Source organism: Polistes canadensis, unplaced genomic scaffold, assembly GCF_001313835.1.
Source record: "Polistes canadensis isolate GaletaPanama2010 unplaced genomic scaffold, ASM131383v1 scaffold_93, whole genome shotgun sequence".
NCBI classification, from domain to species: Eukaryota; Metazoa; Arthropoda; class Insecta; order Hymenoptera; family Vespidae; genus Polistes; species Polistes canadensis.
In genome coordinates, this window is record NW_014569640.1 from 230,220 (window position 1) to 253,696 (window position 23,477).

General features: G+C 35.7%; 2 protein-coding genes across 3 annotated transcripts in view; both read left to right on the forward strand.

Annotated features, from left to right (window-relative positions):
* Positions 1-109: 109 nt before the first annotated feature.
* On the forward strand, positions 110-2,723 carry LOC106787131 (NAD-dependent protein deacetylase sirtuin-7). The gene is made up of 4 exons (XM_014749245.1): positions 110-241; positions 388-485; positions 779-994; positions 1,078-2,723. Exons 1-4 carry the CDS (start codon positions 143-145, stop codon positions 2,246-2,248), a joined length of 1,584 nt encoding a protein of 527 aa, XP_014604731.1. The 5' UTR covers positions 110-142; the 3' UTR covers positions 2,249-2,723.
* A 2,778-nt stretch (positions 2,724-5,501) lies between these two features.
* The window catches only part of LOC106787130 (caskin-1), a 49,015-nt gene continuing 31,039 nt past the window's right edge, over positions 5,502-23,477 (forward strand). Inside the window, exon 1 of one of the 2 annotated variants that reach the window (XM_014749244.1) lies at positions 5,502-5,589. Coding sequence is in view for 1 of the 2 variants with exons in the window: in XM_014749243.1 (XP_014604729.1) it covers positions 9,715-9,730 (16 nt within the window). In the remaining variant the exon portion in view is untranslated. Of the gene's footprint in view, positions 5,590-9,652; positions 9,731-23,477 lie in introns of those variants that run through there. The other variant, XM_014749243.1, reaches the window with a different exon arrangement.

Sequence of the window (23,477 nt, forward strand, 5' to 3'; positions counted from 1 at the left end):
ATCTTCATTTATTTTATTACCTTAAAAAATAATACAATTATTCGATAAAAATGTAATTAATTTATTTAAAATCAATTAATGATTTTGGTGATCTAGAGCAGGACACTTTGATACGGCACTGTTACGCACCTTTTGATTAAAGATGGAGGAGGCGAGTAACGAGAAGTTCTCGTCGAGAAGACGTTCCGCTGTAATTAAGTCTTTTAAAGCGAAGGATGAACGAGTAGCAACATTCAAAAAGGTACATTTTCTACCTTTTATCGTGTATCATATATCGTACTATTTCTTGAAATTCTTTTTCGAATATTATTCATTCGCCCGGCTGTTCCTTTCAAATTGAAGTGTTGTAAACAAATCACTGCAAAGAATGACAGGCGTCAATTTTAGGTGGCTGCGATACTGCAAAAACCTGAAATTGACAGAACACCGGAGGAGGTGGATATACTCGTCTCTTGTAGTGACGTAGTGAAGGAGGTTAATTTAAGGTATGGCCATTTTGTAAAATCTCGATTGCGTTGATATATCTAATTATGCTATTATTCAATATTTCATTCTAATTAGAGCGAACCTTATGGCGAAATTATTTGTTTATTTCCTTTGTATTTTTAGCATTTCTTTGATATTATATATTAAGAATTTATATTCAAATATAATATAAATATGACGAAAGGAAAAGTATATTATGAAAATATTATATATGACAATTTTTGTAACATGGATATATTTATTTTTTAATCTTACATCATTTTTAATGACAACTTTCTAACTAATTTTGTAGACAAGAGAAAAGGGATAGGGTTAAAGCAAGATTGGAAGAAATTGAAGATGTACCAGAGATTTTGGAAGAAAAATGTATTAGGTTGGCTGCTGCTATTAGCAGAGCCAATTCTCTTGCTGTTTATACCGGTGCTGGTATTAGTACAGCAGCATCTATTCCTGATTACAGAGGAACCAATGGTGTATGGACTAGAATGCAACAGGGAAAAGATATTGGGTAAAGTTATTTTCTAATAATATATTGAATAATATATTTTGTAACAATAATAATCATATTTTATATTGATTGATCGTTTATAGGAACCATGACTTGAGTCAGGCTGAACCAACAGTAACACATATGGCTTTGTATGCTTTATACAAAGCACGAGTATTAAAACACATTGTATCACAGAATTGTGATGGACTTCATTTGCGTAGTGGTATACCACGCACTCTTTTATCTGAAGTTCATGGAAACATGTATGTTGAAGTTTGTAGAACTTGTAAACCGTCTAGAGAATATTGGAGGATTTTTGATGTTACTGAAAAGACAGCTAGATATTCGCATGGTACGGGTAGATTATGCCACAAGTGTAATTCCACTTTGCAAGATTCAATAGTACATTTTGGAGAAAGAGGAAATTTACCATGGCCGATCAATTGGAACGGTGCAACTCGAGCTGCTAAGCAAGCTGACGTGATATTATGTTTGGGTTCTAGTCTTAAAGTTTTAAAAAAATATCCGTGGCTATGGCAAATGGATAGGCCAGTACACAAACGTCCTTCATTATATATCGTCAATTTACAATGGACTCCGAAAGACGAGAACGCTGTATTGAAAGTCAATGGAAAGTGTGACGAAGTTATGAAAAAAGTCATGACCCATTTAGGATTGGATATTCCAGAATATAATCGTGCAAAAGATCCGATATTTTTTCATGCTATAAGACTGCAGAACAGTGAATTACCCACTACGACTCAACCGTGCTTGGAGGAGCCAACCATAGTAGCGACAGTGAAAAAATCCCCGCGCCAAAGTACCGAGCAACCCCTCGAGGATGCCGTACCAGAAACTAAAGAAACAGAAGACTGTATCTCTCCTATAAGCGTAACTGATTCTATGACTGCCTACTCAGCACCTTTCTTTACTGCATTGCCATTTTTATCTATGGGATTACCTTTCCCACCCATGTACATGTATCCTCAATTAACTCCATTGTTTTATTATCCATTCATACAAATACCCAATGTTAATGCAACAGAAACACCAAAACCTAAACCAGCTTGTTCATTTTGTATGGAACATGAAGGTTCCCTTACTTGCCTCTACTATCAGCGCAACGGAGACGATCCCGTATTATTAGAAACGGAAAATGAACACATACAGGAAGCGGAACAATTAGTTATTGCTGATGCACCATTGGCATCAGCTAAAAATCCCGGATGGTTTGGCAAAGGGTATCGTAAAGGTATGAAAAAGAAGCGGTAGCACCCACTCGAAACAGAACGGCACGTAATGGTTCCCCTTTTTATTATTATTATTATTGTACGCTAATCAGATAATGAATATTACAATGGCGTACTTAAGTATTTAAAGTCTTCATATCGTAACAACAAATATTATACTTACACGGAACATTTTTCAATGTAGCGAGATTCCGTTCGAATGTTCAGTGCATGAATAGATTCGTCGAGATTATCAGTCAGTTTTAAAATAATAGACAGAAGCAATTTCAATGAAATTGCTTTACATGTTCTTATTAATAAGATAACGTAGTCATCTATAGATGATTGTGAAAATTGAAACAGAAATTATTTTCTTATTGATATTAGTTACACATTTGATTTGTCGCATTAATTACTAATTTTTAATAACAAATTTTGGTTTTATCAATCTCATTTGACAGCTATTTCTACTTATATATTATTATTACTATTATTTTTATTTTACAATTATATTTCTTACTACGAAATAAGGAAACTGAAATTTGTTTAATGTTTCTGTAAATTCGTTATAATATTTTTATTCGTTATAACTTTAACGTTATATATCATTAGTGATATATATATATATATATATATATTGACATGATAAGAATTATTTTGAACTAGTCTTTAATGCATTTTGCTGTTCATTTTTTTATCATTATTTTTCTCTTACTCTACAAAGAATATTTAAAAACAATTCAAAGAAGAACAATCAAAATGAATCTTTGAACGAAAATCAAAGGAATTTCAAGAGCATAACAAATTAATTTACTCTTTTAATAAAAAAAAAAGGAAAAGGAAAAGAGAAAAAGGGTTAATCTTTCCGGATTAATTTCAATATACGAGTGATTTTACGTTGGAGGATGGATAACATGATATTATTATTTTCGATTGATTTTATACATCTACTTTATATAAATAACAAAAAAGTATGTAATTTAAATTATTATTATTATTATTATTATTATTATTATTATTGTTATTTATAAGAGAACGATCGTTGTGTATTTTACATTGTATAAAGATCAGTATTTATCTCGTCGTCCATCTCGATGAACTTTTCGATAGTTTTATCAATATTTTCTTCTTCATTAAAAGAAAACAAGCGAAAGAAATCATCTTTTAATCGTTCCTCGATGTCGTCGTGCATTTAAAAAAAAAAAGCACATATTGCATCAGTATAGTTCCGTCGATATACGAAGTATATTATTAGTATATTTACGTAATTTATATAAAAAGGTACCATCGAGGAGAGGAGGAAGGAGGAAGTGGAATAGTAAAGGGGAAAAGTAACGTATAAATTGTAAAAACCCTGTTTGTTTGTTTTTTATTCCTTTTTCTTTTCTCTTCAATAAATTTAATTTATTTCTTATTTAACGCTTTTTCCGATATTTATGAACAATATGTATTGCGCAATAATAAGATCATCATACTCTGTGGTGCGATAAGCCATTTCCTATCTTTGTACTTTGTTGTAGAAAAACGAAGCATATATACATACATATATACATATATATCAAGAGAGTTCCGCATTAGAATTAAACAAAAAAAAAAGAAAAAAAAAAAGAAAAAACATTTTAATTCGTCAAAATCCTATTTTTTTACCGCTGAGCTCGCTTGATCATATTGCGTGACGGCTGAGATGCGATTTATGTTGTACATTTTGTGTATATTTTAATACATACATGATAACATTTGTGTCTTCTTATGTGTATATAATTATCGCTCAAAATTAATATGATATTTATATATATATATATATACATATATTTTATATTAAAAATATAATAAGAATATTTAAATAGAAGATTAAACGCGTGCGAGCTCGTCTAACGTTATCGTTAGATAAGACTTCTAACGATAAGCATTATAATAGCAGAAGCTTGGGATTCTGCTATCGTTTCTCTTAAATTCGGATCGATCTTGAAGTAAAATGAAAGAGAGATAGATTATGCGCTTTTGGAAGACCTCTCTCTGTGCAACAAGACAATGTGGGATGATGGTCCCGCATGTCCTCGTCGTCGTTCTCGTCGTGGCTGGTGTGCCATCAGAACAATCGATATACGTAATACGGAGAGTTGTCGGTAAAAGAGGAGTGGTTCCTGCAGGAGAGGGAGAGAAATTAATAGACAGTTACGAATGGAATACGTTTTCGGTTTAACTGAAAATGACTTCGTGCCAGTCAAATTCTGACATATCTATGGGTATACGAGATAATTAAGATTATTATTTTTCTATTTGTTTTTTTTTTTTTTTTCATACATTACTCGTATGCATTAGGTGTACGTAATAGAAAAATATATGAAGGAAAGAAGGATTGATAAAAGGGTAGCCATATTGGAACTTTGAAAATCCCTCGCGTCAGGAGCGTGTGTGAGGTACCTGGGAACTTTAAAATCGTTACTCCGGCACTGAGTAAAGAAGAAGAAAATATACCAGGAAGGTTGAGGGGAGGAGAGAAAGAGCAAATAGGAAGGACGGATAAATGCATGCAATCTCGTCAATAGCTATGTAGGAGAGAGAGAGAGAGAGAGAGAGAGAAAGAGAAAGAGAGGATAGGAGGTCGATACAAAAATGAGAGAGAGAAAGTAGTTGGACACACGCAAGTACACACATACATAAATACACATACGGGTGCATATAAATACATACATACATGTTCAGGTATACCTTTTCTCCCTCTCACCTTTTCATCGTGCCTATGCCCTCGTCGAATCTTGCGCGAGAAACTAATATCGCCGTATATTGTCATTAAAACGGGGTAGTTATATATCTAACCAGATTTTTTTTTTCCTAAAATGATAAACTTTAAAAGATGGTAAAGAAATGAGTAATGAATAAAGGTAATGAGAAATAAAACGAAGACAAAGAAATACGTAAGTAAGCAAGCAAGCAAGCAAGTAAGTCGTGTATGCAAGGTAGATATAAGGTTTATTAAGGAGCGGCGCCCCCGCACGGGACGTAGTCGCACGCTGCAAATCTGGCTTTAAACGTGGATACGACCGACAGTGTTAGCGGTGGTAACGACGACGACGACCCCGACGACGACCCCGACGAAAACCCTGACGAAGACGACGACGACGACGACGACGATAACGTCGACGTTGATCACGACGATAACAAAGACGACGAAGACGAAGTTTGAGACGAAAACGGCGGGAGCAGCGTTTGCTGCGACCCCGAGGAAGAAGAAGAGGAAGAAGAAGAAGAAACTAAGTTGGACAAGTATCAGGTGGAGAAGGAGGAGGAGAAAGAAAAGAAAAGAACGAGGAAGCTCGGAGGAGGAAGGACTCTGCTAAAAAGAAGGAAGAACGTCGACGTGAACGAGCAAGGATCGTACCGGTAAGTGAACGCAAAGCTTGTGTCTAGTGTAGTAATGCTTTCCTTTCTACTTGCTATAATATGTGTATATGTGTATGTGTGTTTGTATGAGAGTGAGAGAGAGAGAGAGAGAGAGAGAAAGAGAGAGGAAATGAAAGGTAAAAAAGCGAAGAGGACGACGCAGGGTTGTTCCGAGACGATGGGTGTCCTTTGTGTGCGAGGGGTGCGGATTGAACGACGCACAGCGAAATAGAAAGAGAGATAGAGAGAGGGATAAGAGTAGGAAAGATAGGTTCGAGGGAAGGTCCACATTTCGTTTCCATGGTGATCATCCGCAACGTCACCCTACCTCTCTAGTACGCGAACTCAACGCCACAGACACGACATTCTAACGCGAACCTTTACTTTGGGTTCGACAAGTCGAGAGCTACAAAACGGGATCGTCGATGTTGTACCGATGTTACCGATACTAACAGCAGCTGATCTTTTTTTCTATCTTTCCAACGGCTGTTTTTTTTCAATATCTTCTTCCCAGTCTTCTTTATATATTCGACCTAGTATTATATATATATCGTATATATATATACGATTTATCGTCGTAAGGAAGGAGGGCAGGAAGAGGGAGACATGAGAGAATATGAAAAGGTTCGGAAGGGTCCAACGATTTACCTGGAATTTTGGCGCGTTCTTCTATTGCAACGCGATCCGGATTCCGGATTTCACGAACAAAGTATTTGGAATAGCAGAAGGAATATCGAGGATGTCGATATTACGATGCTAAGATATTTTACGAGAATGTATATAGCACCGGTACCTTGTACCCTCGGCTTCTTCCTATATTTTCTTCTCATTGTTCTGTTCTTACTCAAAGAATTTCGTCTTATCGAACAATAGGAATTTTGTCAGTTTTTGATTCTAATTTCGAAAAGGTTGTATTTGAATTTTGTATGTTATCGTATTGTGATGAATATTCTTGAACTATCAGATAACTGGTACGACGATATTTATTTAAATTTGGAACAAGTTTGTTTTTAATTGGAAAATTAATTATAGATAATTGTAATTCTCATTAGAATGTTGTTTTGTCGTTGCTTTTTCTTAACTCTCTTTCTTTTTCACTGTATTTCTTTTATCCTTTCCCTTTGATATAATTGATGATAATTAGTTGTATTGTTTGGCCCCTACCGAGTTGAGCGAGAAACGTATATACGCGTACGAGTTTATGTTAACCTCTGCGCGTTCAAGAGCACTCCTTTTAACTCGCATAAATTACCGCGTGGTACGTCTCTCCGTTCGTTAAAATTTCTCGTTCGATACTATGTATGTCGTACGTACGTATGAAAAGGTCGGATAAAAAGAAGATACGCGTTAGCAAGCAGTCGCCGTTACATGTCAGTAGGTTAGATTAATGAAGCTTATCTTGAACACTTGAAAACGAACAGCAGGGTGAATACACTATTTTTAAAACGCTTGGGAAAAATACAGATGCCATACGAATCTTTCGAAATGTTTACATTTCATATTTTACCGATACCCGTTTTCTACGTATGTATGTCTTATATTAGATCGTTGTTTATTTTCAAAGCTTGTTCTGAAATGATTGCTATCGGAGTATATATACGTTAACACTAACGCTCCGTTTTACTTATTGAAGTAATTCGACTTCGTTAACATCGATTGATATAAATACAACAAACGCTCGACGAAAGCAATCGTCGATTTTTCTATCCTTTCGTTCAATCGTGTCCCTTAACAAGTTTCATTTTCCCTTAATAGAAACGAGTTAAAACTGAGTACATATACTGGAAGAGGAGGAGATCTGCAAGTCGTAGTTTTAGCAATACGACGTGTCCTTTGTTCCTTCGTAATTCAGGATTATAATTCTTAACGATACAACAAACGTGTATCACGTGTATCACCATCTTAAAGTCATCGAACGGTTTCCTCATTACGTATTCTCGATACAAGCGTAGGTAGTTGCACGTGGAGTCATTGGATATTGCAGCCTCCTCTTCCTTTTCTTTCTCGAAAAAGTTAAAAGGAAACTCTGTAGTAAAAATATATACGAGAAGATCAATGAGGCGTTATATTATCTCCGAGAAGAAGGCCGTATAATTTGTGATGAATTATAAGCGCGTTATCGCGTTAAAATATTTAGAGCAACATATATATATATATACATATAAATCTGAAAGAAAAAAAAAAAAGAGAAAAGCAGAGAGAATCCGTATTCTTTTTCTTGATTTTATATAACCTTATCTAATCTGTTCTATTTACTTTTCGTATCTCGGACGTACAAATCCTTGAGGGACACTCCATTGCTGATTCAGTACAGTGCACGCACTCATAGATTACGCGGTTTATAAACGTAACTCTAGTTGTGATATTTAAAATGAAAATAAGAATGCAAAACTAGACAATGTATCGTATCGTATAAATAACGTATCAATGATCGATAATTAATACGATCGATGACAATTCGATCGACAAATTCTTAAAAAAAAACGTAGCGATTTTCGATGATGCATATACATATATATATATATATGTAAGGATATTCGAAGGAACGAAAGTAGAATTTGAATTAGCGCGCGGTTGACGAAGAGGGCGCAGCGTTCGTTGCAGTAGACGGGAGCGCGCCTAGCGGCCGTGATTGGTAGCTCAAAGTTCGGTCTACGGTAGCCGCAGTCGGCGGCTTCGCGTCTGCGTTCGTCGTTCGTGTTCGTGAAAGAAGATCGCTTAGGAGTTTCTTCCGCGTCCGTAGCGCGCCGCGGAACCGAACCGAACAGGCAGACGCGAAACCGAATTGAGTAAGAGAGTACGTGTTTGGGTTGAAGGTACGGTGACGGAGGTGACGGTGACGGAGGAGTAATAGTAGTAGTAGTAATAGTAATATAATAATAATAGTAGTAGTGTGTATAGTAGCGGTCGTTAACCGCAGGTATGTCTTCTTCGTTTTCTTATTCGTCTATGTCATTATTGTTTTTTTCACCGATAATCACGTTTTCTTTATCATTCATGGAATCGATAAAGATATTTCGACGTTCGACGTAGCAAACGTGATCGAGGTGAAGTGTGGTATACAAAAGAGTAAAGGGGTAGAGACAGATATATATATATAGAGAGAGAGAGAGAGGACGATAAAAGGATAGATAAAAAGATCAAGAAAGACAAAGAATTAACAATTAAAAAAATAAAAAGGAGGAAGGAAATACACAATAACGGAAACGCGAGGTAGAGGAAAAGAAGAAGAAAGAAAAAGAAGAATCGTGGATGCTCGCGAGCGCGCGCGCGCGCGTGCAACGTTGAAGGGAGGAGGAAGAGGAAGGTCGCGAGTCGTCGGTGTGTGTGTTGGTGGTGACGACGCGTCTCGAGCGACGTCCTTCGCGAGGACACTCGACGGCGGCGTCCTCGTCGTCGTCGTGATGTGCCCAGTGCTTGCCGGTGTATATGTAATCCTATCATAGAACTTGAAAAGTTACGATATATTAAAAGAATAGGAAAGAAAAATAAAAAGAAGAAAAGGAAGAGGAGGTAGAGTCCTTGTTGTTGGACGGGAGGATATTGCAATAATCGCGGGTTCAATTTGTCCCTCGTATCTTTCCTTCTCTCTTTCGTTGACGCGGAGCAATGGCGCGGGGCTTTAGCTGCCGCGAAGAGACAACGACGATGACGACGACGATGACGACGACACGTAAACGTATAATAATATCGGATCCCGATGATCGGTGATCGTAGTCGAGGAAAAATATTATTTCCTCTTATTCCTATATAACTTTGGTATGGTCGTGTTAATAAAGAGGGAAGAAATTAGCGCGGAAGTACACCGCCGATTGGACGAGTATCATCCTCGTCATTATTATCATTGGCACCAAGAACACCAACGACAACAGGAGTGCTATCGTAGATCCTATTATCATCATTATCATCATCATAATTATTATCATCATCATCATCATCATCATCGGCACTGTTACAAAGTCAATTTGTGGAAGAACGTGTACGGAGAAGACAACAACGACGGCAACTACGACGACTACTACGACGACGACGACGACAACAGTAACGAAGGTGGTGGAGGTGGAGAGGACGGAGGCGGCAACGGTTGTTCTTGGATACGAGCCGTGGTGTCGTGGTGAAGCCGTCATGAGACGTATCAGTGGTAAGCCGATTCAATTTCACTACGTGGATTAAACCAACGATCCATCTCCTCTTCTTATTGCTCTTTCCAGATAATAAGAAGAAAAAGAATCTTATTATTATTAAATCACATTTTTTGTTTAATTTAAAAAACGATTTTATTCCTCCTTTTTTTCTTTCTTTTTAAAAAAAAAATCTCGTTTAAAGGATTTTTATTATGATTAGAAAGAATTATATTCCTGTTAGGATCTCTCTTATATAACTTATCCTTTTTTTGGGAAAGATAATATAATAGAATGGTCTCTGTCGAGGGAAAGGAGAGGGGAACGGCATTTAGAGAAGACGGCCGGTGAAATCAGCTTTCTAGTTCGAGCGTGTACTTACGAAGGATACCGTCGCGAGACGATGGTTGTAAGAGAGAAAAAGATATATATATATATATATATAAGTACTACACAGGTTAAGCGAAAAACGCGCTCGAGCTCAAACTCGGAACTGTCACTCGTCCTTCGACTTTCATAGCGTTGGGTACTGTTTTATTGCTGATTATTATTCTGTTGCTTCAGAAGTCACCCGGATATGCGATAACTAATTGTGTTTCAGTTATATCGACACGTAATGTTTATTCATGTTTCGTCGTATAGTTACATACTTTAATCCCGTAATATTTGTTTCGACTTTTTTTTGTCTTTTAAGTTGCATCGATCCAAATTTTGTAGATTCTTTAAGTTTTATCAGCAAAGATATTTTGATCCTTGTTTTTCTGTTACATTCTTGAAACTCTTGAAAAAATTGTTCTTTGTTTTTTGGGGTGGGTGGGGGGGGGATTGTTGCATCAATCCAGGTCTTTTTTTTGGTTCTTTCTTTTTCGAAACTATGGCGTCACGTTCTTTCTCTCTTTTTGATTTCGAGTATCCTTTTTTTCGTTTACCCGCATCAACGTCACGAGAATACGATTCTACGAGTTGGTAATACGTGACTCCTTTCAAGGCTGAGAAACTCAAGCGCGATTGCGAACTAAAATGTTCTTCTTTCTTACTGACTTGTTGTTTAAAAAAAATGAAAAAAGCGCTTTTGAATATCAACGACTCGTCGAGTTCCACTACAGAGGTTCTCAATCACAGATGTTTATTCCCCTCCTTCTCCTCCTACTCCTCTTCTTTCTTACTTTTTATTTTTTTATTTTATTTTATTTTTTTTTTAGTTTAAACTCCGTTATTTAGCTAGTTTCTCTTATATATTTACTTCTATATTTTTATATTATTAGTATTATTTATCATTGTTTGTTTTTCCATAGTAGTAATCATGGAAAACAACTCGCGTACGCTTTTTGACCGAGCTGTGTGTTATTTCTTCTTCCCATTCTTATTTTACTCTCATTCTCTCGAGGATAAAAAAAAACAAAAAGAAAAAAAAAGAAAAACATAGAAAAGAAATATTATATACGCGTCAGTACTTCCGAATGCAAATCCTTTTCTTCAATGACCCTCAACGGGCTTTTCATCGAGCACAAACACACAGAGAGGTGTGCTCGCCTGTAGATTATCTTGCTGGTGGGCGAATTGCCGAGTAAAAAGTTTTCCTGAAGAAGGAAGAAAATAAGAAGAAACGAGAAGAAGAAGAAGAAGAAGAAGAAAAGGAGAACCGGAAAAACAAAGTCTGTGTTTCCCTTAAATTATTTCCAGTATGGTGGCATATTTTATATTAAATTTTGTTCATTGCCATTTATCAAACTTTATAATTAATGCACAAAGGAAGAAGAATATTAATCGTCACTTATTCGAGAGAATGTAATTATTTCATAATATAAAATTTGTTTATTTTTTGTTTTTCATTCGTGTAAAACGTTTTGTGTCATTCTTAGAATTTGTGAAATCGGTGCACGTCGTTCTATATATAAGTATGTATATGTATGCATGTTGTGTGTTATATAGGAGGAATGAGTTAAAAGATGCATGAAAGAAGGAGTAAAAGGAAAAAGAAAAATAAAAGAAAGAGAGAAAAAAAAAACGAAGCGAAGGTCGAGGAGTCTACGGCAACGCAGTGTGTTCCCTCGCGACATTCCATTCTCGATTACGCGAAAGTTCCTGTTGTGTCGCTCATACATATACATATATATATATCCTCTTTTACTATCTCACCACCAGTAGTGGAACTCTACTTTTTGCGTTGTTATATATTTTTTCTTTGTTCCTTTTGTTTTTTCTTTTCTTTTCTTTTTTTTTTTCAACTTCCTTTCAATATCACAACACAACACAACAACAACAACAACAATAAACGTGCTTTAAATCGCTGCGACAGAGAGACAATATCCCAGCGAAAACAATGAATGCAGTTTCAACTACATTTATTGTCCTCTGTCCGAACCTCAACAATGACCAAGAGACCACCACCACCACCATCACCTACCGCCATTACACCGTCATAAGCTGCAATTTCGCAAACGGTTTCTTCGATATTATCGTATCGATATTATTCGTTGTGTGTTCCTTTGACTCACGTTTGCTGACATTTAAGAAAATTCGCGATATAATATATCGTGCTCGTAACATTGCATCTCGCCAGCAGCAACTGCAACAGTGGTATCTTGGGTTGTGCACCAGAGTGCAACATACACCAACAACAACCTTGAGAGAATTCCTCCGTGTGATATTCGCGTTCTACGAATCGTTCTACGAATCGTTTAGCTATCCACTTATCCTTTTCTTTTTCTTTTTCTTTCTCTGTACTCCTCCCACAAACAATTATTTTTCTTGTGATCGTAACAATTGACAATGACAGCGATATCATCCTTCTTCTCACTCTTTCTTTCTCTTTCTCGTTCATTTAGTCGTAAACTCTTTAGGGTTGTCGTTCTACTCGAAGTCGTAAATTAGAAAGAATCTCCTCTTCGCGTATCCCTTTTCACAATATTTTTTTTCTTTTTTTTTTTTTTTTTTTTAATTCGAATGTAACTTTTGCGTGATCCCTTTGTAGAAAAGATTAATTAGTTACTTATTTTTCATGCGAAATTAAAATCAAATTGTGTAAAATAAAGAAAGAAAGAAAGAAAGATAGATAGATAAAGAGAGGGAGGGAGGGGGAGGGTGAAAAATGGAAAAACCAATATCGACTTCATTTTTCGCGCTTTCAAGATCGTTTTCCCTTTTCTCTTCTCTTCTCGTTTACCTGGCATTCTCTCTTTTTTTTCTTTTTCCATACTCTTTCTCTCTCTCTCTTTTTTATTTTCTTTTTGCTAATCCTCCAATCCCTCTCTTCCTTTCTCTCTTTTCGCCGCATTCACCGGTGCAAAATCAGCGAGTCTGATATACGAGTACCTCTTGGATCGAGCCCAGCGTTGAATTGCTTGAAAATCCACTGATGAACTCGACGTGTTTGCAGCTCACGTTCGCTCGAATGTGGAATGGAAACGATCTCACTCACTCTGTGTGTCTCACTTTATCCATCTATCTTTCTCTTTTTCTCTCTTTCACTCATTTATTCGCTCGCTCACTCTTTCGAGCTATCGAATTATGCGCATTGTTTGATTTATATAACGTACGCGACACGATACGAATTTACACTTCGAATGCCACATTATACACTCATTCTATCATTCTTTTGCTTAATCTGTTAATCCATTAGTCGATTAATTTTTCGAACGATAACTTTATTGAGATCGTTTAACCCTAAAGTGGATGTGAGAATAAAGAATGATTGAAGTTTATTGTATCATATATATATATTAGGTGGAAATTTATATATGGGAGAGATTTTTTCTACAAATTTGTTAAACATAAATTTATACGTTTAATTGGTGTATGTATATATATATATATATTATGTCAATTAATTTTTATAAAATTCAATGCGATAGGAGATTTGTAGGTGCAGGCAAAATTATGAGCAGGAAAAGGAGTGTTAAAAGGAGGTGGCCATTAACCTGTTAATTGGGAAAGATAAAATTTACTCCTTTCGTTTAGAGATATAAAATAGTAAATGTGTTGTACAAATTTATTATCGTTAAATTATTCATTTATTTGGTGTTTTTCTATGTATATATGTATGTAGTATATGTGAATTATTTTTGTATAAAATTCAGTGCGGTAAATTTGTAGTAAAATTATGAACAGGGAAACTAATGATAAGAGGGTAGCCATTAACCTGTTAACCGGCCAAGATAAAGTTTACTTCTTTCGTGATAAAAGAGGGAATAAATTATTTGTTTTTTTTTCATTCATTCCTATTCTAAGGAAAAGTTAGACTTGTTTCAATATTCTTCATTTTACTTTTTAATAGAAATTTTCTACACAAATTGTGTGCATTTACACGTTTACACGTATACCTGTCGATCATAAAGTTTCACCAATTATCAGATTAAATAATTAATATTTAAGATTAAGAGGAGAAGAACATATATGATATGCTTGGGCTGACAACATTGAAAGCATTTGAAAGTATTTGAAAGATAATAAGGATAACAAAAAATAAGATCAACATGATACAAGATAGAGTTTCGTGTATTTTGTGTGTCAAAGTGTACGCTTAACTAATCGTTATCATAAATTCACACACAGAACTTCTTTTCATTTGATTTTATCTGACAGAATGTACGTTCGTATGTTCCTATATGTACATATATACACACATATATAATTCAACCAAGTCCATTTTCCTTGTTCCTTATCTGAAGGAAAATCGAGCGAAGCAGTGATGATTCTTCGTGTCTCAGGTAGTCGTTTTCTCTTTTAAGGACCCTTTTACAAATGGGACGTTCCACATCACTTTCTTTGAGAGGCCAACACGCCTAGTCTCTACCCTTAATAATAGTTAATTCACGAAAGTACCGTACGATTTATTTCCAACTAATGATCTCATTTTTTTTTTTTTTTGCAACATTGTTTTCTTAGTATCGATAATGGAGATACGTGAATGAAGTCTTAATGGAAAAGATTATTAAGAAAATAAATATTGTTTTCTTTCTCTCTCTTTCTTTACATTTACTATTAGTTCTGTGTCATCCATATTAATTATCAGACTTTAACACCATGATGAACTTTGTATTTATACCTCATATATCTTGATGATATCTACTTTTATTTTTATTTCAATTTTTAAAACAGAAAACGATATATATAAATGTAACGTCGAAGAAGAAATAATTATAATTACAATAAAAATAAGCTACATATAAATTTTTATTTCTTATTGTCATATACACGAGGAATAGACAAATTTTTATTCCGGAAATAAATTAAATGCAAAAATTAATATAAAATCGTATAAATTAAATAATAAGATCATACTTTGCACACAGACGTAAAAAGAAAAAAGAAAGAAAAAAGCAATTTAAAGAAGAAAAATGTAATTTCTTGGAAAACTTTTCTTGGGCGTTGTATGTGATAAAAAAGAGAGAGAAAATAAGTTTCCACACCCGATTCGCCAGTTCGATTTTTATTTCGTCCTATAGACCTCGGAACTTGTGACCCTAAACGGTCGTTTGGCTCCCGTAGGTGCGTCCTTGGAATGGCCTAGTCCTTTGTTCGATCTATGGGACAAAGGAGTTGTGGAAAAAAAGGGACGGCGTCAGAACGCATGGCGGCGTGCAAAGCTACGAGACGGACGCCAACAATTCTACACAATGCTACGCGACGAGGAACGAGTATGCATGCACGCACGTATATACGCACGCACGCACGATTCGCTCATTCGCTCGCTCACTCACTCACTCACTTACGTTCACTTATACATTTACAAGTTTAATGTATTCGCGCGAGTGAGCAAACACGCGGCGAGTAGAAAATACGTCGAGAGAGAATTCGTGGTCACGTATGCCAGGCCGCTTCCTTACCCTCGTTGTGTTGAAGAACGTGTGTTACTCGGCTTAACAGAATTTCAACTTCTACCTTTATCGTAATACGACCATTTGTACTCACCTTGCGTATCTACTATCTTACTTACTTTCTTTCTTTCCCTTTGTTTATTTTCATGTATTTTTTAAGCCTTTTTTTTCTCCTTTCTTTCTTTCTTTCCTCCTTTTCTTTTCTTTTCTTTCCTCCTTTTCTTTTCTTTTCTTTTCTTCGCGTCTCGAGTATATATATATATATTTATTATATATATAAAAAGGGTTTTCAAGAATACGGAATAAAGCTTGGAGTATCATTCACTTAGCCAAGAGTCACGGTGCGCGCGTTGCACTTTGCAAAAGATGCCGAAAGGAGGAGGAAGGCACCTGTTGCTACTAGCTCATCTCGTTGAAACAAACAACAGGAATACGTCAAGAGTTGCCGCCGAGTTTTTGTGGAATGAAAAAAAAAAAAAAATAAAAAAATAAAAAAGAAAAAAAAGGAAGAAGAAAAATATTCATTATGCGAGAAAGAGAGAGAGAGAGAGAGAGTAACTTGTTCCTTTATATATCCCCCCCCCCCATGTATAATATCTTTTTCTGTATTCGCGCGCGCTGAGAGTCACCGGTTCAAGGTCACACACCATTTCGTTCCGTTCCGTTCGTTTCCTTCGTTTCCAACGAATCGAACCTATTACCGATCTTCCGAACGAACCCCCTCGTTAAGACGAGATCGTCCAATGAAATTATGGCTTTTGTATTCGACCGTAAGCGCGATCATAGATTAGCATGGGGGCTGCTGTTGCTATTGCTGTTACTACTGCCTGCTGCTGCTGTTGCTGTTGTTGTTGGTTGTTGTTGTTGGTGTTTGCTACCGCCGACTACTACTTGCTGCTTAACCGGCAATGTGCGGTTCATTTTTGCGGTTGCGATTAAATGAGCGTGTAATCGATGCGTTTACTGCTAACTTAGTTGCTTGACGATCAACCACAAGACCTGACTCTATTTCCTAGTTTAGGCTTGAGAACCTCTCATTATCTCCTTTGCTGCGTAAACTCGAATATAACGCGAACGTATGTACCACAGTACTAATCCTCGTTAATCCCCACGTATCGTATATTCTATCTCCTCCCCCTCCTCATCCCCCTCTCTCCCTGTATATTCTGCAACATGATTCCTTCATGAGTACTAACACTGTTTTTCTTCTTGTTTTCTCGTTTCCTTGTTATGTATGTTAATTTGAATAGATCTATAAAATCTTGTGGTTTATAATTTTTTTTTTTTTTTTTTTCGCGGCAAATGACTTTAGCATAGCATAATTCGGATAATAATTTCTTTGTAAAAAACAAATTTGATTAATTTTTACGGATACGATATAGTATCGTTACGCTTGAGTAAAAAAACTGGTTAGAAGCGTTTTCGATCTTGAAATGTTGATGTCAATGATGCGCTTTGTTCTTTTCACGTCGACCATCACCAATAGTTGAGAAAAATTATTTTCGAAAGTTTCAATCATTTGAAGAAGATTAAGAAAATTGTGGATTGAAAATCTGAGCAGAAAAAAAGAAGATAGAAAATACTTGTTTCACTTTCTGCATTAAAACATTGGAAGAAATCTTTTTTCCCTCGACAAAATATTTTTTATTATTAACGAAACTTTCGTAGTTTAGTCTCGTGTATAGTCGAGAACTATCATACTTTGTGGAGGTCATACAAGTACCGTTGGTAGCTCACGTATTTACTTACATTATATATGTGTATATATATATATATGTATATTACACATACATACATATGTACATACTCTATGACGAGTCGTACTTTTATCAGCTTGTATATCAAATAAATTTCATCGGCTATGCACACAGACGTTATCTCGTGAGTTTTACTTTATCGACTTTGACGTGTCTAGGATAGAAAGATATGTATGAGAGAGAGAGAGAGAGAGAAAGAAAAAGAAAAAGAGAACGTGTAGTTGTAGGTGAACGCCAGCTGACACTGGCATTTGGCACGAAACTCGAAGAGTGCCACGTTACATCAGGAAGCCATCCTCTTCTTCGTCCTTCTCATCCTTCGTCATCGTCATTCCTAACTCCTTTTTTTTCCCCCCCACTTTTCATATTTATACGCCATATAGATATATACAGGATGTCTTAAAAGTTGCTTATATCGAAAAGCAAGAAGAACTAAACCGAACCAAAATTAATCGTAGTTTAATTAATAAAATTACAATGTATATATGTATATTTTTTTTTCTTCGTTTTTAATTAACAAATTTATGGGATACTATTACCATATTAATTATCGAATAAACAAATTTTTTAATTCGAAGGAAGGAATATATTTGTGACACCCTGTATACTTATACGTAAGTACGTTGTCCTCGAGAAGAACATACTCGGAGTCTCTTAGAGGTTCTATTTAGATTGTCGGGATTCTGCGGATGATTCTCTCTCGTTCCTTCAGTCAAACTAGCTGAGAAGCCAAGAATCCTTGAAATTCCGCGAATCCTTTGTAGACGTGATGCAGTTTATCGCATGGCGGTCATTTTAGAAACTTGCTTTTATATATTCTCGTAGTTTTACTGTTAACATGCGCGCACGTGACGATAGAGTCCCCGTGTATAATCATAATCATTATTTTTTCTTCTATCTATCTCTCTCTTTCTCACTTCGAAACAACTTTTACCCCCCGTAGTCTACTGCACTTCTTCCTTTTCCCCCCCCCTCTTTTTTTTTTTTACTCACACGCGAAGCCCTTGCGATATACACGAACGTGAAACGCTCGTTAGCTTTTGCGCGCGTGTTCGTCGTGTTTCTCTATATATGTGTGTGTGTGTGTGTGTGTTCGTTCACTACTTATCATTCGTGGTGTTTGCGATGAAAGAGAATCATATCAAATTTCAAGTAGAAACGTTGAAAACGTTATTTCAAATCTGTCGGGAATAAAAAAGTGCTGCTGTATATTCGCGCGCGTGCGTATGTATATATAAATTTAAAAAATATATATATATATATGTATATATTTTACGCATGGGTCATGTCACGAGGGAGAAAAATATGAAAAAAGAAATATCTAGTCAAAATAAGCTTAACGAATGTAAGATTACTTTGAAAGTAATGAACTACTACCATGTAATATTAGAGATCCCCGGTGTACGTACGTGTGAGATACGAAGCGTTAATGCCGATGACGTGAAATCGGATTTTAAATGCAATGCATACATAAAAGGCTAGTTACATACGTTGTACTACACATGAATACGAAATGCAATATCAGTCTTCTCTTCTACGTGACGTACGTTTCAAATATTTTTAAATTAATAATCGTACGCCGTAGTCTGATCTCTTTTTTTTTTTTATTTTTTTTTATTTTTATTTTTCGTTTTATTTCATTTTCTCTTTTTCTTTTCCCCCGTGCAAAAAACATAACAGTTTGCATCGGTTTTCGATAAATCGAATCTAAAAAAATTGCCATTGTTATTTATATGCCGGATTTTTTAAATAAAATATTTCTTTGATTCGTATTAGTTAAATTGTCGGGTGGGGGGACGAGGGAAAAAGTGCAAAGTAATTTTCAAAGTAAAAAATGGGAAGGAAATAAGAAAAGAAAAAGAGAGAGAAAGAATTCCGGATAAATGTAGTTACCGACATTAACAAAGTCAGTTTAAAACGGTCTACGTGCAGTTTGCAAGATCCTTTAACGTCAGAGTAAAAGGTCGCGAAAGAATTCGCGAGTCCGTGTTATATACGAGCGAGTAACCAAGATCTCACGGTAATTAATTTTCACGGAACTTTGTTTCCAGGCGTCCTTCAACGATATCTAAACGATCTTGTAGGAATTTCTATTTGCATATGTTACTACACGCATCATCCTTCTTATCTTATACGTATATCGGCATAACGATTTCTATCATAATAATATCGTTTGATTTATTTAACTCGCTGAGATAACAAACAAATTCTATATGCATTCTTAAATCAATCAGGTTATACTGCAAAAAATAATTACGATTTTTATATTCATTGAAATAAGAGTATTTAATCTATTCTCGGTTATATGATCATGTTAATAATAAACCGTTGTAAAACGTTAAGTAAGTATTATTGATTTTAGTTCATATTACCGTTTTTCTCCATTGTTTACCATGGTCGTATTTAAATCATTCCTCCCCATTAGTTATAGGTAGGAGAGAAAAAAGCAAATTCGTACGATTTTATTGAACGGGTTTATATTTGAATATATAATGGCCAGATATTGTGTATCGAAACATAAACTACGCTTTTAGCCAAGAGACGTGTTTAACATCGATTCCAAAAATTTCCAAATGGAAACTGTTGACACATACACATAGTACAATCCTGACAATAATCATTTAAATCAATCCACTCTTGAAACAATTCACAGGAGGTTGCGGAATGAAATATTAATCATTTGATATTTAAACCATTTATGCTAAAAATCCATAATTATTATTTGAACATCAATTTAATTATTTACACAAGACACGTAAAAAATCCAAATTATTTTTTATTAAGTAATATCTAATAAAAGTCTTAAAGACATTTTATACGAAGATGGACTAGGATCAAATGATAGGTATGCAAAGCGTTAAGGGTGTCAACTTTCATTCTGCAAGATAATTCGCGTCGTGTACTCCGGAGGCTCAAAAGGAAACGATCGATTTGATGTAATTGAATAACTCATACTTTAGGTGCTTGTTTATGACGCACATGTATGCTAAAGTAGCTCGTCGTTTAAAGCAATTCGTAATCAGTCTTACGCTTTTGAGATCGTTCACGGATGGGTGTCCAGTTACAACCCCTTTCCTTCTTGAATGTTTCTCATGTTAAAGGTGGTGTGAGAACATTTTGCTGTATTAGCTACTTTCTTATCACGCGAACTTCCTTTCTTATCTTATTGTTAGCAGAATATTATCCGTAGTTAGAATCTCTAACAGTAAGTCTATCATAAAACAATCAAAGAAGAAGAAGAAGAATTTAGCGTGTTATTTTAGCGTGTAACGTAAAATTGAGCTACGCCATTGGTGTATTCCATCAGCATCGATAGAAGAGGAGTAGTGCCGCAATGGTCGCCATCGATGCTGATAGACGGTGGTTTGGTGCACAGTTACACGTAGAGTATAATAGTAGTAACGCGACTAGGGTGATAGGATTCGTAACGCCATTGGCTTCGGTGGTTTATTCTTTTTTCTTCTTCTATTCTCTTTTCTCTTTCCTTTTCCATTTTTTATTCTTTTTTTTTTTTTTTGTTTTTTTTTTTATTCCCATTTGTTGAGAGAGAATTTTTTTGGAAAACTCACACCTAGCGGAAGCGGATAGCAATGCAGCAGCAGCAGCAACAGTAGTAAAACAGTCTACCTAATACACTAGCAACAACAATAACAACAACAACAACAACGAGAAAGAGAGAGAAACAAAAAATAGCCGGATGGGGTTAGCTAGCGTGGGTTGGTCCAGGTAATCCGAGAGTTCGCCACGTTACCCGAAACGTGCTCGCGACGTTGCCACGTTCTCTCTTGTTTACACGAGAGCCGGTCCGCGTTAGCGGCAACGTTGAATCTCCCTCTCGACCTCGCCCTCCGCCCTTCCTTCTATTCCACCTCCTCTTCCTCGTACACCCTCCGCCCTTCGTCTCGTTTAGCTCCAGGCTACAAACCGTTCGAAGAGCGTTGCCCCTCTTACCTCTTCTCTTTCCCCCCAACCCTCCCTTCGAACTTCCCTCCCTCACTTGCGTTGGTTCGTTCGTTCGTTCGTTCGCTTGCTCGACCCTATCCCCACCCTTTCTACGCCTGTACTACGCGTTCCTCTCTTTATCCACGTGTCTCTCCCCCTCCCTCCCTTCCTGCCTGCCCCCGCGTCCTTTTAAGACTCCTTTCCTACTGAGGGGCGAATCAAGAAATGGCCGACGAAAAAAGATAAGACGTTGTCTCTTTGCCTACTACGGATTACTACTATTATTATTATTATTACTACACTACTACTACTACGAGGTAGTAGTAATTTTGTTGTTCTTTTTAGTCATGTTCTTTTGTTTCATATTTGATCGAATTAACTACATATTTTATGAATCATCGGATAATCTATAGGGGGGTTGGGGGGGGGAGTTTCATCTCGAAAACTTTACGCTGATTTATTACTTTACATTCGATGTAATAGATTCTCTTCCCCCCCCCCTCATTCATAACTCGGCACGTATATTTTGAATAACAAATCAGACTGTATGACATTAAGTTATTCGAATAAGTTAATGCCGATGATTTGTCAAAAAATTCTTAACAACGTTGTAAATTGAAATACAATTTCTTCGAGAAATTTGCCGAATTATTTGAATTCTTAAATTTTGTTCTATTCGTTATTATTTTGTTTTTCTCTTTTGTCGTTTAGCGACTTCAACCTGTTTCGAAAAGTGGAGGAGGATTAGGCTGAGGAGGAGGAGGTGTTAGACTTGAAACGAATCGACGCATCGTTTTTAGAGATAACAGACAGCAAAATCCTGTATAATAATGCAGCTTCCGAGGATTTCGTGGCTCAGGTAGAAGAATAAAAAAAAGAAGAAAAAGAAGAAGAAGAAGAAGAGGTTTCCTTCCTTTTCGTAGAATCTAAATTCTATTTCTATCTCTCTCTTACTCTTTTTTCCTTTTTTTTTTTTTTTTTTCTTTCTCAAGTATATATTTCGAAAGACCTACCAACCGTTCTTCTTGGGAGATTGAATCGGGCGAGTAACAGCAGCGCACGTTCCGTTTTGTTTTATTGTCGATAACGAATCATTGCGAATGGCGGCGGAAGGCTAGTAATTAAGCGTCGCCGCTACTCTAGTGGCCGTTAATTAGTTGTTTGATGGACTCTTTCTCTCTCGAGTAAATGTGGATTAGTAATTAAGAGGGCTGATTAACGCGAATTATTTGTTGTTGATGTTGCTTGATAAGTTTGCGTTTTGCACACGAGCGAGCTATTCTCCCTACCTTGGTTAGATAATTCTTAATTATCATAGTATGCAAGGTTAAACAAAAGAAATAAAAAAATAACGATTAACGGATAGCCTTTAATTAATCCTTACGGTTTAACTTTCTTCAAAAAGATTTTTCTTATAAATTTGTAAATTATTTTATATAAACACTTTGAATATATATGAAGTACTCTAACTGTCGTTCCAAAAATTTAATATCATTCATTTCGAGTAAAAATTTTCTAGAAACAAGATATTTAATGAACCACCTTCGGGGTAACCGGAGTTGATTTTTTTTTGTTATTATTTATATATAATCGAAGAAACGAAAATATTTTTCTTCGAATTATTTTGTCATTTGTAAAATAAAACATTGCATTTATTTTTAACGCCAGTTCAACATACTCAAGATCACAATTACAATTAATTTACTTAGTGTTTCTAATGAAATATTTTTCATTTCATTTAGAAGACGTATTGAAATAAACTTTTATTTTATTTTAATTTAGTAAAACTATTCTTAAAAATTATGTCCAGATATTTTCTTAATCATCCTACATATAATATACATATATATATATACACATGCACGTAAGTAAAATATTTTTGCGCGATAGCTTAATAATAATAATAATAATTACTCGAGATGAAACTTGTTATTGTTAATCATATCCTCGCGTATATAAATAAGAGGATAGAATCGATGTCTAATTACGATGTCACCGCTAGATTTTACCTCGTATCGCGAGATGTTTAATAGTTGCCATGGAAGACGTTAAATGGATAGAGAGAGAGAGGAAAAAAAGAGAGAAAGAGAAAGAGAGAAGGCGGTGTCATATTTCTCTCACGCCACCGTAGTCTTTCGCGAGTTCAAACGCACACCAAGGAGAGAAGCTCGGCAAATTATTCCTTCAAGCGGCTTCCTTCTTTTCGACTAAACTGGTCAATTAACCATCTATGTGAAAATATATATATA

Coding starts and splice junctions, on each gene's coding strand:
- LOC106787131 (XM_014749245.1), top strand. CDS start 143: ATGGAGGAGGCGAGTAACGAGAAGTTCTCGTCGAGAAGACGTTCCGCT. Junction 242..387: donor GAGTAGCAACATTCAAAAAG/GTACATTTTCTA, acceptor CGTCAATTTTAG/GTGGCTGCGATACTGCAAAA. Junction 486..778: donor GTGAAGGAGGTTAATTTAAG/GTATGGCCATTT, acceptor CTAATTTTGTAG/ACAAGAGAAAAGGGATAGGG.